The sequence below is a fragment of the Gavialis gangeticus genome, unplaced genomic scaffold (genome assembly GCF_001723915.1).
Source record: "Gavialis gangeticus isolate Ggan-Ray unplaced genomic scaffold, GavGan_comp1, whole genome shotgun sequence".
NCBI classification, from domain to species: domain Eukaryota; kingdom Metazoa; phylum Chordata; order Crocodylia; family Gavialidae; genus Gavialis; species Gavialis gangeticus.
In genome coordinates, this window is record NW_017729016.1 from 184,961 (window position 1) to 203,402 (window position 18,442).

Sequence of the window (18,442 nt, forward strand, 5' to 3'; positions counted from 1 at the left end):
GGCACGTTACCCCCAGACTAGCGAGTGTGCTCCGGGAGAGGGGTCGGCCGGACATAAGGCGCCCCTAGGGAGGCATTCGGAGCCTGGAAGGTGGTCAGGCGCAGGGAGGTGGGCGGCTCAACGCAGGAGCACCCCCTACTGGCCCGCCTCACGTGGTGCAAACAGCGGAGGGATACAAATACCCAGCTGTGTTCCTGAGGTGGGATCTCTGCACCCGCCACAGGGAGCGTTCATCAGAGCAGGGATGAGATCCCAGCCCTCATTACTCCCAGACACGGCATTTAGCTACAAGACTACCCTCCTCCCTTTATTAGCTGTACACGCAGTGCACACTGGCCAGGAGGCAGCACACCTATTTAATTAAAGTGCCTGGTTGTGAGGTATTTGGCTTCTATACTTAGGAACCTCTCACAACCTGCTTCATTAGCAGAATTTCATGGTCTGTGCTATGGAGTATCCATCCCAATTTCATATCACCCGTAGCTTCATTAACACACAGTTTATCTATTCCCTCTTCGGGAACACAGTCACGAAGATGTAAAGCCGGAACAAAGCTTGCTGGGGTTTCTGCAAGGCTAGCCAGCTGCCTAGTCCAAGCCACTGCCAGCAGCAGCTCCCCCTTTTTTCCCACTGGGTTCAGAGGCAATACAGATAGGTTTCTTATCCAAGGCCAATCTAAATGGATGGATTGGATTTTTAAGGTAAGATTCTGCAAGACCATATCTAAGATCTCAGTCTGCAGCTGGCCATGTTTCCGTCAGCCATTCACTCTGTAATCCTTCCAAACAAAGGACGCAATCAGGTTTCTCTGGCTGGATTTACCCTCTCTGACCTGCCTGGGTGCTGACCTTTGCTCAGGCACCTTGCTAACTTTTGCTTCTCTTCACATATACTTAGAATGGCTCACCCAAACTCATTTTCTCTCTCAGATTAGCAAAAGCTCATGATGCTCTCCCTGCTCACCTGCTGCTGGGCTGCATTGTGCTGAGCGTCATGGAGGAAACCTTTTCCTGTGAGGCAAGCATGTGGCCAGCAATGCTCCCAACGTGCACATTTGGTGCTCAGTGGAGCTCCCGTCACCAGCACAAACAAAATGACCCAGTCACACCCACCTGCACGATGACTACAAGTGTTGGAGCTCAAAACGCTTTACCTTACTCAGCTGCGTTATGATGCAGGCAAAGCCAATGCCGCACCAATCTTCAGAAAGAGCAGCGGTTTGGGAAGCTGATGGTATGCAATGTGACACTTCTAGAGACCTTCACCAATGATTCATAGGCTGATTCCAACCACCACGTCAACGCAGGCATCTTTACCCCTGCCAGGTTGGCACAGAAGACAGCACTGCATCTCCTGGTAGTGGCCAGCCCCAGCAGGAATAAGATTCTGCCACTTACCCGAGATGTAGTCCCAGAAGGGGCTAGTGCGCCAGGGAGAGCAAGAGGAGAACCTATGTAGAACAGATAATGGGGTTATTTTGTTAGCAACAGGGGTGGAGGCCCACGTTTTACTGCATGGCAGATCCCACATTCACCAGCCATCAAGGTGGCATGTTGCCAGGAGTCGGTGACAAGTGCCAAGGGACACAATAGGTTAGAACCTATTGTCCAAGGACTCCACTACCCAGGGTGGGCAATAAAGTTACACGCACAAACCCACCACCTGCAGAAGGCAGGATTTCCTGGGGAGCGGAAGCAGTTGAGGTCTCTGCAGCAATTTGTGCTTGTGCCTAAGCTTCCATCATCTGCCTCTTTTGCATCTCTGCCCATCACAAGGCTACCGAACCGGCAATAACTATGCGACATGAAGCAATTCAGGTCAGGAGTCGGGATCACTCAGACTGGCAAGGAGAAACGGCATCACCATGGAGACTGCCTCTTGCCCGTCACTTCCTGAACTCACAGGACAGCAAGTTAGCAACCCCCTGCCCCCTACCTCTGACTAGTGTTTGCTGAAACATGAAGATGCCCAGGCAAGAGAGAGGGACTCAAGGGGAGAGAACATCATTGCAGCAGTGACACTCGCTTTTTCATGGCAACATGTTCCATCCACTCCAGGAAAGAGGAAAGCAAATGGCTGAGGCATTTTCCCCAGGATCATGGACCTGGTAACAAAGTAAAATCAAGGCCTCTCTGAGGGCGGGATGTTTTCCTGGGAGGAGTTCTTGGCGAGGAGAAGGAAAGGAAACTTTAGGCATCAGAGGAGCTCCCTGAATGACTTTGAAGGTCACTGCTTGTACTGAAGAGACTCGGAGACTCCCAGCTCTGTTTCACCTGCTTCCCGCCATCCTCTCTAGTTTTTGATGCTGTCAGTCCCTGTTATACACAAAAGGCCTTTGGACACAGCCTTTGGGATGCAGGATTGACATGCTACAGCAGACAATTGTTGCATTCAATGGTTCTGATGTCTCCTCCAATAATGCCTAACTAGTGACTGGGTATAGGCCCTATATAGACCCCCTGCCTTTCCTCAAAACAGTGCTCCTGCCCTGGTGGGCTTATGGCTGCAGTTTATGACAACACAACAAATACTTCCAAACGCACAAAGAAAGCATAAGGCAGCCATAAGATCACTCTGTAAGCTGCAGAGGCAGGATCACAGCACACTGGCTGCCAAACCGGAGTTGACCTTTTTTTTTTTTTTTTAAGCCATATGCTGCTTTTGGCAGGGGGCAAAGAAAAGCAGGGGCCAAAAAACTTCACAAGTTGGGTGCTGAGGTTCTGGAACAGGCTCCCCTGGCAAGGTAGGTGGTACAGTCACCCACCCTGGCGATCTTCAGAAAGCATTTGACACCCACCTTGCTGGGATCATCTGACCCCAGAAGTCTTTCTTGCCTAAGTGCAGGGGGGCTGGATGCAAAGGTCTTGTAAGGTTCCTTCCAGCCCCTAACATCTTAATCTGTTAATCGATAAGGCAACCCTGCCCAAGCAGAATACAGTCTGTGACCAACACTGCAATGCTGCACATGGAATAAGATCTGCTGTGCTTGGCCTACCAGTTTGAGCTGAGGCATTGCCTCAGCAGGCAGATCTGCAAGAGGTAAGCATTTAGGGCTAGGAGGCAGAGAAGGGTGGAAGGAAACTGAACAACTCCTGCCTCTCTCCCAGCAGTCTGAAACATCTAGTGGTCTGGCTGTGGTACCCAGGGAGGGCACTGTAAACTGCAGCTGTAGGCCCACCGGGGCAGGAGCATTGTTTTGGGGAACTCAGGGATCTATACAGGGTCTATCGCCAGTCTCTGGTTAGAGGAGAAACATCAGAACCTACTGGATGCTTGAACCAGCAAGCATGTTAAGGGGAAATGGGAAAACTCTGCTGAAGTGTTTAGTCAGCAAGGAGAGGTCTCTGGGTAACACCGACCCAGCGTGTCCAACCCTCCTTTGCAGAGCTGTGCAGGAGGCAGCTGGGGTCCAAAACCACCTGGAAGTGGCCGGGGGAATGTGCTATCCGTGGTTCTGAAGAGGAGCCATGATCAGCGCCTTGGCCCCGGCCATTGGCAGGACTCTGCTTTGCAGATGCAGCCAGTTACCTTCATTTCACTGGTGTAAAAACCAAGGCAAACGGTAGTTAAGTAACTTGCACAAGGCCATCAACCATGGTGGCGGCAGAACCAATCTGCCTCAATCTCTGGCTCCTGCTCAAAGCACCAACTGCAAGGGTACTGCTGGTAGATGGAGCAAACTGCACATGCTGGGAAACCCCTGTAGGGCTCTCCGCTTACCTTTGCAATTTCCAGCATTATTTACCTCGTGGATTCTCTCACTGTTACTTTCCTTCTTTCTCTGCTGCAGGCTCAGAAGATAAGATAGCTCTGCTTCTAGAACGTCCCCAGTACAGACACTGCCCGCTCTGGCCAGGAGCAGACTCCATGGGTCAGTCCTGGACACGTTAGCCACAGACACAAGAAGCCCGGCTGTGTCTCCATCTCAAAAGCCACTGTAGGCAGCATATGTGCAGTCTCTCCCCTGGGTTCTGTAGCCCTTTCCCATTCTCCCCTGTGCCTCTCTCATCCTTCACTGCCATCTCCTCCAGGCTCTGAACCTCCCCTTCCCACTCCACCACCTTCCCCTTCATCATTCTTAGATTCATTTTACCATTGATTCCCTGCCCCCCACTGTTTCCTCCTTGCCCTTCTCTATTATCACCACCCCCGGCTTCTCCTCTTCTCCCACCTCTTCCGACGAGCTTTCTAGAACAGACCTGCTTGGGCTGAAGCACACACCTTGCAACCAGTGAAAAAAAGCTGAAGGCGTTGGTCATGCAAATTCTAAGCATGAAAGGAACCCTCTCAATTAATAATCACATGCAACGATTAGAGAGACCATTCTCCTGACATTGGTTATTTCCTGAACTTATCTTCATGTCATGGCTAATTAAGCAATAAATTAGTCATTAGAAGGAGACTGTCCCAACCAGGGGCAGCAGGCTGATGTTGCAGCTTGTAGAGTGCACTGAATCCTGGACAACTCTTCAGAGGGGATGGGGGCATAGAAGGGAAGATAAAAAAAAAAAAAAGATGGTTACAGGAGTGATCTAAACAGTTGGGACTAACACAAGCAGACTAGAATCACCTGCAGCGACAGTTAGACCCAGCAGTTTCTCTAGTTGTCATGTTCTCTGCATGACTTGGAGAGGAGTTTGCACACTGAGCCGAAGTGGGAAACTACAGAACTTGGAGCTCAGGTCTTGCAACACTGCAAAACCTGGTCCGCTTGTGGCTCAGATCAGCCACTAGCAGACCAGGGCAGTGGCACCAGCTTTGCTGTAGGTATCAGCTCTGAACATCACCACAGAGCTGATCGCAGTGCTGAAAGCACCAAATTAGAGGCTGGGATACTTGAAAAAGTTAAGCCAGGCTGGTTGCGTGCACCATTTTCTCCCCCCAACCCACTGAGTTCCAGAGTGCGCTTCACATGGAGCCTCTGCTCTCAGCTGCCTCGCCCACCTCTTCTAAAGCAGAAATATGCAGGCTGTGCTGTGCATCATTGGAAGTAACCTTTTTTAAACCTATTGGACTACTCCTACTTGTGGAAGGCCAGTTTTCTGGAGCAAGGATTGCAGACATGTCCAGGCAAGTGCTGGCCTGATGATCCATCTAGAAAAGAATTGTTAGCCCATGAAAACCTAGAAAGACTAAATGCTTCCACTAGCAGCTGAAGTTAACCCTTCCTTTACTAGACATACTCTCACTGCCAACTCAAAGCTATAGATAGCAGGAACCCCCCCCCATCAAAATATGGGCTAAAAAACACCAGGATCTCAACAACCCATGACCCCATATTGAATGCAAACTACTGATTTAACACCTGAGACCAGGCAACAGGACTGCTCTGGGACACACAAATCCTCCTACTCCACCAGCTGCATATGCCAGCAGCTGCTCTGCTGGAAGAAGGGAGTTTCACAGCCGGGGTAGTTAAGGGGGCAGCAGCAAAACATTTAACTTTTAGGATTCTCTGATGCAGAACCTGGTTCTGAACTTTTCTTTTCAGTCTAGTGTGTTTGCAGCCAGCACTCTGTGGTCATCACCAGAGCTAAAAACAAGGAGGTACTCTCACTAACAGGCTGATCCTCTACACAGGAATCCGTTCCCACCAGATGTGCTGAAAGGAGCTATGGACTGGACAATTTAACCCAAACAATTTGCTCCCTACAGACCAGATTTAAGAGGTGGCAAATTACTGAAGCCAAGTGAACTATCCCTCTAGTTTCTTTTACCAGAACCTTTATGTTTTTTCTACTGTCTCTTCACAAAGTTCATGTAGTACGGTAGTCCAATTACCTCGGTTGCTTCACAGCTCGGTTGCTGAAGACAGCTGCTTATACTGAGAATAAAAAGATATTTCCTTTACAGTGTATGGATTTGCAGGTTGAGAGAACTCCAAGGAAACTATTAAATATTTTGCAAAGTATTCTTAAAGGCAACACGGGCTACAAAAATGTTTGATTGGGCATTGAAGAACCGATAGAATTTGCTGCCTCACACTACTGGTGAAGGGGTTAAATCTTCACTGCCTGACTGAAAAAGTATCATCACTTGAACTAAGGCCACCATCATTACAAACTGATTCACTTGATTTACATCATGAAATTGACTCATCAACAGGGAGAAAGACAGATAAAGGATCCCTGTTTTATAATATGACGCAAATGAAAGTCAAACCTATTTTTAGGTCTAGACAGGAAAGATTATACAACCGTATCGCCTCTCTATCAAGTCCCCCACTCCCACCTTTAACTTAGCAACATAGCCAGCCTTATGGCCCAGCCATAAGCTCCCTCACAGCCAAAAGTAACATATTAATAATGAGTAAAGAGAGGAAATCATATATTAGTTAGCATCCCTGTTGCCATTCATGTGGAATATCTGGTTTCCCTGAGAAGGGAGATTTTGCAGGAAGAAAAACACACACAGACAAAAAAAGACATGTTAGGACACAGATGAGGGTTTGTAAGCATCCAACCAAACTGTTCAAGGTAAAGAGATAATGAAACAAAGGTGCAATCCCAGGAAAGGGGGCTTTATCTGAAACTCTCGTGTTCTCAGTGAAGCCAAATGTAGCCCTGGCCTATACAGATTTACCACGATTATCCTCACTGCTGGTCTTGCAGTGCTCAGAACAAGGCAAAGAGATTCTGCATGAAGGTACCTGCATGTCATCACCAACGCTTTATCGATCTTAGGAAGAACATCATAGAGTCTGCCTGCATCAAGACCATGTTCGAGTCTGCTTTCCCTGTATGCAGCCCTGCTAGCACCAGATGCAGCGGGATCACAATCTATTTTGTTACTTTCCCTACTGCTCTTTTTCCATTCCCCTCCAAAGGGGAATGATCTCCAGCAGCTCCCATTACTGTCATCATGAGCTTATCCAGTAGACTTACAGCTTCCACATATGGCCACTGGGACAGACAAAATGGTAGATACCGACTGTTTAAAGTTGTGAGTTTATTGCATATGTAACAAAAATGAACATGACCTCCTGGGTCCAGCCTACTATACAATCACTGTTTATTCCAGCTGGTTCCATAACCACATTAAATAGAACTAGTATTTCTTTAAATACTTTGATTTAGACATAAAATGAGACATTAGTGTACAACTTTCACAAAATAAATCTGCAATAAAAACAGTGGGAAGAATAACAAGGATAGCAGCAATACTTAAACAAGACATTACAAAATAATAAATTAAAAAATACATTATAAAGTGGTTGAGGAACAAAAATTAACAAATTAAAAAACAGATTCAAACTGTGTTTCTGGGAGCTTGCTGTGCTATTCAGCACTGAACCTGGGCACTGGCTACAGAGGGCATGGTGGCTGGGTCTAATAATATGAAATCTCGGGGGTTTCTTCACCACCTGGACTCAAACAAAGTACGTACTGCTGGGAAAACAGATTTCACCACTGGAAGCAACAAACAGCCTTTTTCAAACATGGCTCCGTTAAACATAATGCCCAAGTAAACTCCAACATTCATACACCAGTCTCTCATTTCTTCCTGATTTAAAACACAAGCAGAGTGGTGGTTTCCTACGCATCCCTGAGTGAATAGTATAGGCTGATGAGCAGTAATCAGGGCAAGTACTGAAGAGCTGTACCACTGGACTAGTTTCTAGGTTTGCTTTTAGAACAGGTATGAGAGAGACAGAGAATGTAGATGTTGCACCTTCCAGTGCCTATAGGGCTGCTCCATATTTATTCCTGTACTAGGCAGGGTGTGTGACGGGGAAACGTCAACCAGACTTTTCCACCTTATTCTTTGGGCATTTTGAAAACCAACCAACCAACCAGCTCAAACCCTGACAGTTCTCAGAGGGTACGTGCCATCTTGTTCACACTGTCAGATGCCCCAGAAAAGGACATGCTTTAAGTTTCTGGGTGTCAGAGGTCATAGGAGCAGCCTGAAAAAAAACCCGTTGATGCATCAATGACAAAACGGCTTAAAAACTCCTGCTTGCCTTTCACAATTTCTTACCCACAGAACTGCATGTGGCACTGCCAGCCTTAGGCAGAACAACATGACATTTTCAACCCCTATTTACCTCCCTGGTTTATTTTCTCTGTCTAGCCAGCTTTAAGCCCTGCTTCACATATTCATGTAACAGAATGAGACAAAAAGTTGCCTTCTTTATCATTAGTTAAGAGGCACAAAATTGCAAAAGACAGCACAACAGGAGTGCTGGTGAAATAGTTCAAAAAAAAAAGTGTATCATTAAAGCAATTTACAGGTCAGTTCCATCCTCTCATCACTGCCAGCACATTAGAGGTTCCTTTACAAGGCTTTGAAGTGAAACAAAAACACAAAAGGACTGTTAAAACCATAATCCTCGTGTAGTCTTATTTTGTACAGCCAAGAAAATACTGACCTAGCAGAGAGACACGTGGACTATCACCTGTCAACTTTCTTGTTGACCAAGCCACTTGACCTAGGGTTCTCCGAGAGCCCTCATCTTCACCTTGTTTGCTTTTGCAAAGCCAGCTGTGTGCTATGTGGCGCAAATGCCATTTCTTTTCCACGTTCTTCTGTGAAAAATCCACAATATGAGAGACTGCATGGAATAGTTTCGGGCAACAACCCGTCTTGATTTTTCTACTTGCCTATGGTTTCTTGCACAAACAAATGTGCTGAAAGAGTTAAAAACACCCTGTGGATGCTGATTTTACAGACATTTGGAAAAGGCAGGGCAAGTGGAAACCTGTAACCCAATACAAATTGCACAGGTGTTTAAGGCAAACAGTTGCATTTCCCTTTCCCACTACTGCAACCATGTCATGCAATCCCATTCCCACCCCCTGCTAATCCAGACTGAAAAAAATGGTCCCCAAGTGTCACTAGGTTCCCAAAGCCCTACAAACACTTGTCTGAATGCCTTCGTCACTCAATCCTGTTATGTCAGCTGTTCTACCCAAACTGTGCAAATCTCAAAAAATGGTACAAATTCCTACTTCAGATGCAACCTTCACACTCCCAACACCAAATTATAAGAATTATGGTCAATGGGAAATAAAACACGAAGTGGGGAAAGGCTCCAGGACTTTGACAAGTATCTAACTTTTTGTCCTATCACAGTTTAAAGCTATTATCAAATTCAATTAAAAAAAAGTTAAAATAGAAGGTATTCCAGTAGACATTTTCTAAGAACCATCTCTGACCCACAGCTGAATTTCAATGCACTATTCCATAAACATTACATCTGTTAAATGTTTCAGTAATGAACCTCTTTAAAAACAGGCTTGCCAAAGAAAGAAAGTCCTATACAAGTAAGCCTGTTTCACTTAAGTTTAGACATGTTTGATGGCTAACTAGGTCTTCCTGAAATCATGTTATTTTGTTAAAATACTGCCTCATCTTGGTGTGCAAACTGGAAAAAGTTAGTGATTCAGCTCCTTGATTTGCTTTTGTTTCCCTTAATGCTGGGAAATCATTTCAAGAAATGTGTTAGAGTGCCAACCTTTAGCATTAGCTTCGGATAGCTGAAAAAAAATAGCCACACACAGCTTTTCAGAGAAATTTTCATTTCTGTAGAACTAAAGCCATAAATCCTTCAAATAGCTTTACACAGACTTGACTCGCTATATAGTTCTCTTTTTACCTCTACTTTCAAAAATACTTCTCAAGGCCAATGACTTAAGAATGGAACTTTGTTCCATTAGCTTCATTGTTAGCAATTTCCTCGTCTCTTATAAACTGAGTCACACCATGTGTCATAAAACAGTGGCACAGAAATCGCAGCTTTTTGATTGAACTGAATTGACAATTTTATCTGTTGCTGCCTGCTTAATCAGGCTTCTCTGCAAGGTACTTAAAACCGGACAAGCAATGTAAAGTAAATCTGCAGAAGAAAACTTGTTTCCATGTGCAAAACAATTAAAGTTCAACCAGGACACCTGAAGAGAAAGGATATGATACCACTGACGTTGTCCTGGATTCCTTCATTTTTCTTGAGGTGAGCCATTGTTTTCACTGAGAGCTTCCTGCTAAGGCAGAACTTTAATTACTTTGCCTTTCAGTTAAATGTTTATGTGGAGATTTTTCTGCTAGAAATTTACTTTTTGACCAGGTGTGTAAGATGTGCAGTTCTGAATTCCACTGCCAGTCAGATATTCTACAGCTGCTGGATTTTACAAGGGGCTCAAGTTTGCTTTACAGACGAAACACAGCCAGGTGCACCTACCAGTTGCAAGTCCTCAGCAAACCAAACTTAGATACTGAGCTATTGTTTGATACTCCTATAAAAAGACCACAGGTCACTGACCCTATCACAATATGTGTTACAAGTCTAGCAGAATATCCTGTGTAACCACAGCCAAACAGTGTATTTGGCTGCATTTCATTTTATGGGGATGGAAGAACAGGGAAAGGATTATTGTAACAAAGGGGAAAAAGTATGGTTGAGAACCACCAACAAAAGCCCCCCCCACCCCCAACAACCAACAAAAGAGAGGAACAACCCCATCTTTAAGTTGCCTAGTGTTCCAATGCTTCAGACAGCTTAGCAGGAAGTTCACAGCAAGCTTCTTCTAGCTTTTGATTTGGTGGTCCTTGAGCTAGCATCTGTTTCCTTTGGTTGCTTCTTCACTCCACAGCAAACCCACATGTCTCTTCCACAGCTGTCAACAGCTTCTCGTAAAGCTTCTCATATGACTCGTAAGGCGGAATGTCAATTCGGTTAAAACTGCAAAGGGCAGAAATAACAGTGTTCATATATTCCTGTGCACGGTCTGAAACTTTTTGCTTTCAAAAACCTAGATTACCCACAAAGATCTGATCTACAAAGCAGCTTCATGAAAGTATTTGCCATTAAGCTGTCAAATCGATCAAGATAAGGAATAATGTTGCCTCTTTTCCTAAAGTTAATGAACCTGCACTTGAGCTCTGAAAGGGCTTGGAGGGGAGCATTCAGTCAGGACTTGGGCTCTGATTTCACTAGTCAATATGGTCACTTGGTAACTGGTCCCTTAAAAATACCTATCGCCTCTTTCTGTTTTTGAAACAAAGAAAAAGTAGTATCTGCAGGCAAGATGCTTGGCAGGTTTAGCTTCAAAATCTAATGGAGTAAAGTTAAAAGGTTTCAACAGAAGTATGAACATTCCCAACTCAGTATTTGGGACAGAAGGCTTTCACAACTTGATGCAGATCCCAACCTACAGTGTGTTCAGTTGTTACATGCAGTTGTTTCTTCACCTATTAATGCACAATTAGGGAAGGAGCTCCTGAAGCTGGTTTCCCATACCAGTAACGTGTTCCAGGGTGCAAAGACTCCACTGGAGTATCACGCAATGCATCCACAGGCTGGAACACAGGACCACATGGAACTTGGCCTCAAGCATGAGGCTCATATTGGGAGCAATTAGGTGATTAATTTATTGCGGGAGTTCAGAAGGAAAAGGATATTGTTCTGTTTTTGGTTCTGAAAGCTTCACTAGTTAGGCAACCAAGTAAAATGTTTTTCTGATGTGACAGTGAGCCAGTCTCTACAAAAACTAATCCCAGATTCTCTTGAAACTCGAGGCTGTAAATATACAGTATTAACAATGGCCTTTTTCTAAGTTTCTATGTAAATAGATCCATACTGCTGCATCCAGAAACAGAGAATTACTGAATAATGTCATAGACATTAGGGCTGGAAGGACCTTGGAAGATCGAGTCCAGCCCCCTGCCCCAGCGGCAGGAAGTCAGCAGGGATCATAGGATCCCAGCAAGATAAACATCCAGATGCCTTTTGAAGGCGTTCAGAGTAGGTGCTTGAACCACCTCTGGTGGCAGTCTATTCCAAACCTTGGGGGCTCAGACAGTAAAGAAGTTCTTCCTTATGTCCAGCCTGAAATGGTCATGGAGGAGTTTGTGACCATTCGACCTTGTCATCTCCTGGGGCACTCTGGTAAACAGACAGTCCCCCAGATCCTGGTAAGCACCCCTGATAAACTTATAGGTGGCCACCAGATCACCCCTGATCTTCAAAGAAAATTACTTAAAGGAAGGTGCATCATTTTATCTGCGAGCACTTTTCACTGGACAAATGGAGATAAAGAGGAAGATTTTAAACACACACAGGGGGAGAACAGGTTCTGCCAAGTAGAATATCTTCATCTTACCAAGTATGGGCTTTTGGGAGGTTGTCTGTATTTGCATCTATCAAGTGGATGGTAAACAACCTTGGTCCTGCAGCGCCTGTAGAACCTTACAGACAGACATTCTAGTTAATGCACTTCAGCAACAGAGCATTAATACATAATGCATTTCCTATTTACAAATACAAAGCAATAAAAATCACAATTCCCACTGCAAGCAGAAAGGTAGTAGAGGATAACTGCACAAATTACTTTCTACAGCATTACTCCAGGGATCTGGCAGAAGAATGTGAGGTGGTTAAAAACAAAAGACACCACCCAACACAGCTCCCAGAGAACAGCCAAGTTTTATTTAACTAATTTTCCACATTCTCAAAAATAGCAACGTGCCAGGGCTAGAAGAAATGCACTTGGGGATGAAGCTGTACATTCGGAGCGTGACGATTCATTTGTTTTCAGCTAGCATGCACTTATTACAGCTTTATTCATACGGCACTTAGAGCCCTGCAATTTCATTATCACAAAGAGGCAATTTTTGGAAACACATTCAAAGTCTAATAGTTTTGCTACAAACTCATTAAGGGCATAAACTGTTCTTAAACAAAGATGTTAAGTAGTTCAGCTGCTCTTGTAGCGATGCTACCAAATGTATGTGCTTTCTAGGACCCAATCAGATATGTACATTTTATGTACTTAGAACAGTGTTAAAATATACAATAATTTTGGTTCACCAACATATGTGGCTGCCTTCTTGGGAGACTAGGGCATTCAAGTCAAACTGCTACCTGATGGAAGGAGTACAAATTTACCAACTCATCACTTTAGGGATAACTGCCAAAATGCTCATTACTACTACAGGTATGGACCAATCTGAGAATTTCAAGAACAGGGATGAAGTTATTAAATTCTAGCACCATGTATAGTGACACTCTTGTGTACTGGCTTTAGTACATGTACTGCCTTCTTTCAATGCACATTAACTCAGTCCCCACATCAGTCACCTTGTAAAGCCTTGAAACCTTGAAGCGGGACACGTGTGGACCCAGTCACAAACTGCAACAGCCTTGCCCTTCTTTCCTCATCAAATGTTTCCACTGCTTGCCAGAACCACTTTACGATATTGCTATCTGCCATGCAGTGCTTCAGCCGTGTATTTGACTTCCAGTCATTTAGGTCTATTTTATCCAAGCCACCTATTATTAGCTGTTAAATAATTAAAAACACTTTCAACAGGTGATGAAATGATAGCTCAGTTAACAGTCCCTATTACCCAAGCCACTTTCCACATTGGGATATACTCTACACACCCGAATGATTTAGCCCACAATGAGATGCACCCTTCTCTCGCATGTGGTACTTTGGAATGATGCAAAATAATTCAGGACAGGAAGGGAATAATAGTATCTCCAACTGAAACTGCAAGTGGAATTAGGTTGGATTTGGATAAGAAACCAGAGCCAGCCAGTTATTGTATGCAACATCTGAAAAGGAACATGCGTTCTTTCACCGGATCAGTGACAGAGACTTAGAAAAAGAATAGTACCTATTGAATAACATGCATCACTGCACACAATGCTCAAGTTTTCCTTAAAGGACTCCCATCCCTGTACTGTCTACAACCCAGCCCTGCTTATTCTTCATGATCTTACCAGATCCCTGCCCTGCATGCTACAGCAAACAGCCATTCAATTCCATAATAATTTATCTAATAAAAATATAAAGTTCTTTGCATTTGGCATCAACTGTGCAGAGCCTATAACAAACTTTTAGAGTCTCTTTTTGACACAGAAGTGGTCAAATTTCTCAGAACTCTTTCCCAAGTGAATATCAGTTGCAGAGTACTGAGAAGAGGAAGGTACTATAAACCAAATCAGCTGGAGTGACAAATATGCTCAGTTATTTTTTAATCCAAGGAGGCATTTGCTTAAAACGAATAACATACTATATTCTCCCCCCCCCCCCCAAAAAAAATCATAGGCTAAAGTCCAGAGCACATTTTGTCAATTATTTTGTTTTAATGGCTCTCTTATGCTACAGCTTTTGGACCACTTTCCTTCCCATACAGACCCATGAACATTATTCTGGCAACTACAATCAGTGTTAAAACAGAAAATATTTAAGACTATTGAGCAGACTGAAAAAATTGAGCACCATGTGATTAGTTAACAGACCACAAGTTGCTAGCAAGTACTTCCAGGCCCACCCATGGTCCATAAGCTACTAGTTGAGAATATATATTTTATTTCTAAGAGAGCAACTCAAGTACACTAAAACCAGGCAAATACTAGGCTGGTATTACAAAGATCACTAAATGTTACAGTTCAGGTTTAATCAAAGACAAGTAAATGTCTCACTCTACAACTCGCACTTAAAATTTTCTATTTTCATTTCCATAAATGACACTACCTGAAAAGAGTTACACAACTGCTGTTCTGAGAGTGCTACAAAGCTAATCATTGGCACTGGTTGTCCCAGTCTGCAATACTTTGCATTTCCACTCAGACTGGTCCTGTCCCCTTTTGGTCCTTGGTTAGGAAACATACACTGTTGCTGTCTTGTTTTAGACAGTCCCCTCCATAATGCTATTGTACAACACATTACAGAAAAGATTTTTAGTGCAAACAGGGAACTGGTTAAAAGTGACAGTTTCTGGCATCTCATTCATCAGAATAGAAGACAAAACAATTTTTACATTAATACTCGCTTTACAGGTCATTCTGATGAAAAAAAACAGTTATCATGAACTAATATAACAGGTACCTCAAGTTCCTTCTGGTCAAAAGGCTTTAGAAGATGTTGAGGAATAAGTTCATTAAAACCCTTCTGGAGAGCCAGGAACTGCGCCTCAATTCCTCTCATAAATCGCCAGTTTACGTACAACCTGGTAAAAGCCCAAAACAGGTGGTTAGAAGTATAGTGGATGTAACACTCAGCAAAACTGAGAAATCAGCAGAACTCAATAATTTTAGTGCAGTGTCAAGGAACAAATGTGGTTTCAAATGGTACATTTCGGTCCATTTTTTGTAACAGTTCCATTTCAACACAAAACAGGCAGTGAGCCTTTTCCAAGGTGCACTTTATTTTTGCAGCATTCAGATAAATTACATTAGCATGCCAAGAAGGTGTATAAAAGATGACTACATTGTACACAATCAGAGGAGAGAAGTCAGCCCAACTAGTTATTGTGGATCAGCCACGGTAGGTCATTTCATCTTTTTGTAGCATTACACCTCCAGTTAAAATGATTTGTATTCCTAGGCTGAGAAAAAGTAGTGAATTGATGTTTTAAATGCCTCAAAAAGGCATTTTTCTACCTAGCAAACAGCTTCTTCCTATCTATGTGTCTCTCCTTCTCCAACGCACAACTTTCTGGAAAAACATCTAATTTATAAGGACATGAGAAAACGATGACTTTCCATTACCCCTTTACATTTTCTTGCTAATGATAGCAAAGAAACCTAATCCCAAGATGCTTTTGATAATGTTTTCAGTTGATCTTTTTCCAGCAACAGGACAGAAGGCAATGCCAGCACCAATGAGTTAATACATATAATATACAACTAAGGGAGAAATATGAACCTGCTTCATAAACCTGAGATAGATGGGATCTCGAACTTTCTCTGGACATTTTTCTAAGAGATGGGGTCTAGTTACATCAAGTTATGGGGCGCTGCATAGGAGGCACTGGATGAAATCCCACAGACTGCATTAAGGGATGGATTGGGCAAGAGGATGGGTTCTCAATGCAGAGGTCACAACCATCCTCCTCTTCCCACACTGCTAGATGGAGGGTGGGGAGCCTGCAGAAGTTTTAAAAATGCTTGATCAGATTGATCTCTGAGCCATAAAAATCCACAGTTCCATGTACCTAACCCATCTGCCAACAAAAATGCCCAAAGTCAAAAGATCAAGATCAACTGATCCTTCAGATGTAGGGCCCTTTTCATGGCTGAGAACTACATGAAGAATTCTTATATTCTCCAAATCTCTCATCACATTTGGGGAAGCAGTTTGCCTTGTGATACCTGACATATTCTTTCTTGTTCTCTTCTGTAACTGGGATATTTCTGCCATTTGGTTTGAGCTCATGTTGTAGAATACGCCCAAAAGCATTGTGCTCTACACAGAAAGTATGGTCCAGCACTGGGGTGATGTCATTCTCTCTGTCAATGAAAAGGCACAGAATAAAAAGATTTGGATAGAAAGTATTTGCTGGTGCACACCAATCCCACTTACTAACTCAGCAATCAAAGGAAGTTACTTACTATGCATTAAATTTAATAGTTGTCCAACTGTGGCTTTAACAAATGCTAAATGTAACATTTGCAAAATTATAAATAGCTTAATAGGTTTTTAGAAGCCCAACATAACACACTACTTTTCCTTTTCACTATGACTGTGGCACCTACTGCTAGTAAGGAGACAAATTTTCTTACCTAAATTTAACACTCTGCTAATAAAAATGCTTTTCCTTATGACCAAGAAAACTGAAAGAATTCCAAATATATCTGACTAGACCCAAGAATATCTAAATGTTTTTCAAACACAGAGGGCCCGATTCTGCTCCAAGTTGCATGCATACAAACCTAGATTAAATTCCTTTCAAGTTACAAGAGAACTAAATTAGCATGAGGTCAGAATTTGGCCTCCAGCATGCATTAGTTAACAAACAAGAATATGCTTCCTCACAGCTCATCCCTCACAACTGCACACAGATGCTGGATTTGGTTATCAATAATCTGCGAAGTAAAGAATGAACCTTCCTCAGTGTCAGGTTATGACTCACTGGAGGATCTCCCAAGACGAGTTGAGCTGGGAGGAAAAGCTTTTATAAAAACAAGTACATTCAATTCTCTGATACAAAACCAGCAGGATGGTAAATCAGTTTATATGGTTCTCTCCTTCCCCAGAATCTGCTTTCCATGCAGGATCTCTTTTAGTGGAATATTTTACTAGCACCAAGGAGGTCTGATTCCAAGTCTTCTCCAATTTAGGCTACAAATGAATAGTACTTACAAAATCCAAACTAAACTCTTATGTAGTTCTGGGTCAACAGATTCTAGATCAGACAGCTGAATGGGTTTCCCTAGCAGCTGTTTGTAGAAGGGAACTGTGAAACCCCCATTGATGTAGTGTCCATGGAACACAGCCAAACCCATTATCCGACCAACAAAATGGAAATAAGACAAATGATCCTGCAGGGGAAAAAGAAAGAATCATTCAGTGGAAAAGTAGCCCAGTGCTGACACCTCGTGGCTATATTTATGCCATTAGTAATACCTTAACAGCCAACTTTCTGGGCACCAAGGGTCACCATTTCCCCTGCTAAAATGCCAGAGCCATTTAACAACTCGATGTTGCAGATGATACCCAATGCATTAACTAAATCAACTTCTGGCTAGGTTCCCCATATTCCCTCTCAAAGGGCTGAAATCTAAAAGGGAGAGGAACCCAAATAAATGCAAGCAAAGGGAAGTTCCAAAGAAATCAAATGTTTGTTAACCTAGTATTTGTTTAGTCAATTAGACATTATCACTAATTTCTTCTGAAGAAAATTAGCCAAGGGCTTATTTAATCTAGTTTCTACCCATCCATATGCCTTTCAGGCTGAGAGGTTTGCCTTGGTTTTCAAGAAGCAGGATGATTCTGCTTTTCAGCCTGTTGCCAAAGTTTTCCCAGTACACCCTCCTCTCAACGAGCAGCAATGAGAACAGGTCAACAGCAAGATCTTAGTCAATGAATTAACTGCAGCCAGGGAAATTATGCTGCACTGGTATAAAACCCTATCTATACTGAGTGGTGGTAGGGGAGGAGGGGGGAGGTCTGCAGTAATGCACCAATGGCTAGAAATCAGTGTAGACAAGGACTTGCCTGTAGCCAAGAGGGTAGGGTTTACAGTATCACTTCTCACTGATTGGACTTTGCTCAGGAAGTGATACTACTTTAATATCTCCCCAAACTCTCATTGGTCAAGATTATCTTCATTCATGCATACGGTATCAAAATCGGGTGTGTAGTAGTACCAAAAATTCTCACCAAACATCACATTAAGGTTTCAATACAGCTGGAAAGAAAATTCAGTTTCCCTGGGTTTCACTGGCTCCATATAAACATCCTAACCTTCAATCTAAAACTCATTATCTACCATATTTAGCCAAATCCAAGACAACTTTGAATTTAAGACCACCTTGGACTAATTAGATTCTATAAATGGAAAAAAAAGTCTGAATGTGTTATAATTTTCCATGTATAAATTCTAATTATTGAAGGGCCATTTTAAATTTATGTCTCCCCCACTGCTGCAGCAGAGCAAGCAGAAGTAAGGGGGCAAGCAGTGGGGGGGGGGGGGGGGGGGGGGGGGGGGG

At 43.3% G+C, this 18,442-nt stretch overlaps 1 protein-coding gene across 2 annotated transcripts in view; it reads right to left on the reverse strand.

Annotated features, from left to right (window-relative positions):
• Positions 1 to 6,928: 6,928 nt before the first annotated feature.
• Positions 6,929 to 18,442, reverse strand: part of SMURF1 (SMAD specific E3 ubiquitin protein ligase 1) — a 70,283-nt gene continuing 58,769 nt past the window's right edge. Inside the window, exons 13-18 of one of the 2 annotated variants that reach the window (XM_019512623.1) lie at positions 17,094 to 17,272; positions 16,103 to 16,240; positions 14,838 to 14,958; positions 13,079 to 13,280; positions 12,102 to 12,177; positions 6,929 to 10,681 (exon numbers count right to left, since the gene is read on the reverse strand). In XM_019512623.1, the coding sequence (XP_019368168.1) occupies positions 10,582 to 10,681; positions 12,102 to 12,177; positions 13,079 to 13,280; positions 14,838 to 14,958; positions 16,103 to 16,240; positions 17,094 to 17,272 (816 nt within the window). In that variant the 3' untranslated portion in view covers positions 6,929 to 10,581. Of the gene's footprint in view, positions 10,682 to 12,101; positions 12,187 to 13,078; positions 13,281 to 14,837; positions 14,959 to 16,102; positions 16,241 to 17,093; positions 17,273 to 18,442 lie in introns of both variants that reach the window. The other variant, XM_019512622.1, reaches the window with a different exon arrangement.